The sequence below is a fragment of the Triticum aestivum genome, chromosome 5D (genome assembly GCF_018294505.1).
Source record: "Triticum aestivum cultivar Chinese Spring chromosome 5D, IWGSC CS RefSeq v2.1, whole genome shotgun sequence".
NCBI lineage: Eukaryota > Viridiplantae > Streptophyta > Magnoliopsida > Poales > Poaceae > Triticum > Triticum aestivum.
The window spans coordinates 533,897,533-533,902,696 of NC_057808.1; the positions used below are offsets into that span (position 1 = coordinate 533,897,533).

At 48.9% G+C, this 5,164-nt stretch overlaps 1 protein-coding gene across 1 annotated transcript; it reads right to left on the bottom strand.

Annotated features, from left to right (window-relative positions):
• Positions 1–2,190: 2,190 nt before the first annotated feature.
• On the bottom strand, positions 2,191–2,886 carry LOC123126035 (putative invertase inhibitor). Its single transcript, XM_044546451.1, has one exon. The coding sequence runs from the start codon at positions 2,884–2,886 to the stop codon at positions 2,332–2,334; it is 555 nt and encodes a 184-aa protein (XP_044402386.1). The 3' UTR covers positions 2,191–2,331.
• Positions 2,887–5,164: the final 2,278 nt, after the last annotated feature.

Below are 5,164 nucleotides of genomic sequence, written 5' to 3' on the forward strand. Positions count from 1 at the left end.
TTTTATTTTTTTTGCTTTATCCTTTAATTTTTCTTCTTTTTATGTCTTCTTTTCATACACATTTTTTTATAAGATGTGATGACCATTTTTACAATCTATCAATATTTTTACAAATACATGAATTCTGTCACATAGTATTTGTAAAAATATTGATAGATTGTAAAAATGGTCATCACATCTTATAAAAAAATGTGTATGAAAAGAAGACATAAAAAAGAAAGAAAAATTAAAGGATAAAGCAAAAAAAATATTACTTCTTAATACGCAACAACCGTTTTACAAATATGTGATGGTTTTTTGCAGACTTGATGAATATTAAAAAAGATACTATGTGACAGATATTTTTTAAATACTCTATGCGATAAATACTTTAGACCATCATGATGATTTTTTTACTAACTTTAGCTCCCTGACTATCCTTCACTTTTTTACACAACAAGAACACTGTAGCTCCCTGACTTCACTTGAGCATGTTATAGGAATCGGCTCCCGCACGTTGTGGTGCATGGAAGCGAAATGCCAAACAAGTAGTAACAATTACCGTACGAGAGATGCTATGATCTGTCACATAGAGCCCATTGTGTATATGGAGGTGAAAATTCTGGACAACAGCCCCCCCCCCCCCCCCCACACACACACACACACCCACACACACACACCGGTCGCCTCTCTGGCGACCCGGGCGGAGTCCAGTTCCACGCCGCCGGCCACCCTTCTCACCCCTTCCCTCCCCGCCGCCGTCGCCGGAGGATGCCGCCGGGCGAAGCCCGCGTGGTGGTGCGGGCGCTCTTCTCGCCTGGCGGCTCTCAGTGGGGGAGGCCCGACCCACTTCTCTGCTCTGCGTGGTTGCTCGCAGCCGGTGGGCTTCCGCCGACGCTCCTCTCCGGCGAGTCGAGGTCTGGTGGCGCCCCCCTTCTTCTCCGGTGATTGGGGCGATCCCCTCGTGTTCAACTCCGGGCCGGCTTCTGGCGGCCATCTCGGCAATCCAACGGCGGCGGCTCGCCAGATCTGGGTGAGTACGGCCGGATCCGGCTCTCCCACAGTGGTGGGCAGCTGTGCCTGCTGGGTGCTCCGGTTGGTGGTTGAGTTGTGGCTGGACATGGCGGCTGTGGTGCGGGCTGTGTTGGGTTCAACCCGACAGCTCGTCCAGGTGGGATTCGGGATGGGGTGGCAGCCTTCCCCCTCGGCTCCGGTGTTGCTACGAGGATCTGCTGCTTCGTGGTGGCACAACTCAAGGTGGGTGCCACATCTGCTGGCCATGGCTCGTCTGCGGTTGCGGACGATGCACTTGGACTCCGGGGCGGCGGCCCCGAGTGTGGTGGCGGCGGCTTCGGCCATGGGGTGGTGCGTGTCTGGTGGCGGTGGATCGTGGGATCCCGTGGCCAGAGTGAGGTCGGCCTCGGAGGGGTGGTGGTTAGTGGGCGGCGGTCGGTGGTGGCAGGTGGTCGGCACATCTCCTGGAGAAATCCTTGCTCCGGTCTTCACCGGAGTAGGCGACGGCGGTGCCCGCGGGTGCCGCGATCTTTCTTGGTAGCGTCATCATGGAGGTGCTCCTCCTCCACACGGCTTTGGCTCCGGAGGAAAACCTCAGATCAACTGGATCGGGTGATGGAGGCGTCTACGCGTCTTTCTCCTCCTTGGGGGCATCGTCTCGGAGCCGGCTACGACTGAGAGGTTGGTGGATGATGGCATCTTCGCCGTCGATGGCGGCATCTTCGCCGCGTGGTTTGCTGAGGCGGGGCGCTGGTTTCTGTTTGGCAACGATGATGGCGTCGAGAGGAGCTTGGGTCGTGGCGTGGTCTTCCGTAGTCGGTTCTTCCCGGCGTGTCCGAGGTGCTCTTCTGTGGTTGCTTGGTTGCTTTGAAGTCGGAGCTGCGTTGGAGCGAGTCCAGGTGGTGACGATGACAGGTATTCGGTGGTCGTTTGCGGAGGGCACGGTTGGCGCAAGTCCTGCATATTTCCTTTATGTTGCTCGTCGTCAGAATCGGAGATGTCGGTTGCTTGCACGTGTGGCCATCAGTTGGCATGTGTCGTCGTGGTTGTTCCATGTCGGTGGCCTGGTTGGCCAGTGCCCGGTGGTGCCCATGCCATGTGGGTTGTGTTGTATCGGTTTTAGCCTGGTTTTTCGTCAATTAACCAGGTAATTTTTTTCTTCTTAATCAATGAAAATGGCAAGTCTTTTGCCTCATTTCAAAGAAAATTGTGTATATGGAGGTGACATCGCACACGTTGGACAACAAATAGCAATTTTATGCGATCGATCGAGCAAATGGAGATCAACTAGCAGCAGCTGGGTATAGAGTACGGTGCGAAAGAGACCAAGAATCAAACTTAACGTCGGTGCCGAGGAGGATTCGGCAGCTGCAAGTCAGTAATGGCGTATGCCAGTCGGGACAGCAAATCGGCGTCGGTGTTCTCCTTCCTCATCGGATTCTTCTTCGCACTCCCCTCGAACAATTGGATGTCGCAGCTGTCGGGCACTCCATTGGCATCCAACAATTTGCCGGACGCCGCCTCGACGCGCCCGGCACGTAGGTCACCGAGCGCGGCGTCCAGGGTCTTGTTCATGTCCCTGTAGTAGCGGAGGCAGTCCCCGAGGTTCTTGACGAGGTCGTCGAGGACGAGCACCGTCGACGTGACGTTGGCCACGGTGAGGTTGGTGGCGACGACGGCGAGCTGACCTGCGTCCTTGGCGGCCGCGGCCGCCGGGTCGGCCGAGAGCAAGCCCACGCAGGTGTCGTAACCCACTTCCCCGCCGGGTCGACCGACAGCAGCGCATGTCGTTCTGATGATCGCGGACGGAGTGCCGACGGCGAGGCTGCCTTCTCCGGTAGCCAGGAGGAGGATGAGGGTGAGGAGTAAACTGACCTGCTGATGCATCGCCATGATTGTCATCGTATCGTGCTTACCGTGACTCTCATATCGCAGCAGTCGGCGGCGTGTATTTATGCAGGCAAGGAATGGAACAGAAAAAGTAACAGTTGGAATGAAAATCAATACGTACTATTTTACCAGCGATGGGAATGATAAGTAATACATGGAAATATATCAACATTTTTCTTTTGCAATCTTTACCAAATGAATCAGACCTAGCTAGCGCTTTATAGTGTGTCTTCAACGACGCAAGATAAAATTCCGTATTGAGAGAAATCGGATGGATGGGTGAGGACATACAATCCACGGGACTACCGATTCAACCAATCAAAACGTACAGTTTTGGATGTAATCTTTCGGGAGTTAGGTAGGTCGGCGTACTGGTTTATTTTTGCCTCATCTCTTATCATCATCTCTCCACTTTGATTTTTCGTGCTTGCTTTGGCAGGTACCGATTCAACTAAATCACATTAATATTACGTAATTAAGAATTCAAAAATTACACCATATAGATGCAATTATATTTTTAAAATACAGGCATAAGATTTTTCTAAATGAACTTTCAAAATAAAATAAAATATTTCTCAATAACAGATTGCTTTTTTAGTAACAATAACAGATTGTTAATCCCATGCAATATACCAATTATTATCTGACATTAACTCTAGTATTGAATCACAATCACAATTTTCCTAATATGAAAACAAAATCTTAACTTGCTCAGGTTACCTTCGTCAATCTCCTCCCTCCCACCCAACAAACCCCACCTCCCCGACATCTTTATACTACTTAAAAAACTTGTAGAACTCCTGTGCGTTGCTACAACCTACAATGCATGTAGATGAATCAAACAAATGATTAAGATCGCCTCCAAGGTCGGAGCTCATTTCTCCTTCATACGTTCGGGCGTGTTCGGACATCAAATGGGCACCTAGCGGGATCCCCCAAATCCAACCGTATGGACAATCCAGCCCCCCCTCCCCCCAATCTAACCCACATGTGGGGCAGAAATGTGGTTGTTACACCATCCGTCATGTTACCTCCCACACGAGGTCCCAACACAAAAACCTTACACCACGACACACCCTTCCTTTTTCCTGACAAACCCTCCCCTTCCCGCTCGATTTCCCACCGCAGCGGGACATTTCTCTCTGGAGCCCTCTCCTTTAAAATCGGAAGACGCCCACCTCATCTTCACCATGGTGCCCTCTCTCCTTCACACCGTAGTTTCTCAAAGACTGCCAAGGAGGAGTCCCCGGCCAACCACCCAGCTCTCCGCCCTAACACCCCCTCCCCCCGTGTTCTTGCTGATCCGCCACAGACATCAAGGGGGACAAGCCGTTCATCACCTGTGACGCCCGCCGAGCCAAAAATATATGAACAACACGCTCATGTAATTTGTCGCAAAGCCATCACTAATGAAATGTAATTTCCCACATTTTCTAAAGTAAGGAAATTATTCTGCTCACACAGTCGTATCTGAAAAGACCAACCCCAACCCCCATCCCTGTCACTCTTGACACAAAATCCACTATACAAAGATTTAGTGCCAAACAATTTATTGACTTCTTCTTCTAACACCTGAGCACGATTTTCCTTTCCATCATTTTCATGAAAGACATTAAAAATATGAAGCATATGTCGCAACCTCAATTCCATTTTTTGTAGTTTTCTTTTATAAACTAAACTAGTGATAAAATAAGAAACTAAAAGATTCAATTGCAAGATCTAAAGATATACCTTCAAGTACTCAGCTCCCCGGCAATGGCGCCAGAAAAAAGCTTGATGTCTACTACGCAACCTTCTTCCTGTAGACTCGTGTTGGGCCTCCAAGCGCAGAGTTTTGTAGGATAGTAGCAATTTTCCTGCAAGTGGATGACCTAAAGTTTATCAATTCGTAGGAGGCGTAGGATGAAGATGGTCTCTCTCAAACAACCCTACAACCAAATAACAAAGAGTCTCTTGTGTTCCCAACACACACAATACAATGGTAAATTGTATAGGTGCACTAGTTCGACGAAGAGATGGTGATACAAGTGTAATATGGATAGTAGATATAGGTTTTTGTAATCTGAAAATATAAAAACAGCAAGGTAACTATTAACAAAAGTGAGCAAAAACGGTATTGCAATGCTTGAAAACAAGGCCTAGGGTTCATACTTTCACTAGTGCAAAGTCTCTCAACAATGATAACATAATTGGATCATATAAAATCAAAACATGCAACAAAGAATCACTCCAAAGTTTCTATCGGAGAACGTAGGACAAAAACATGCATCAACCCCTATGC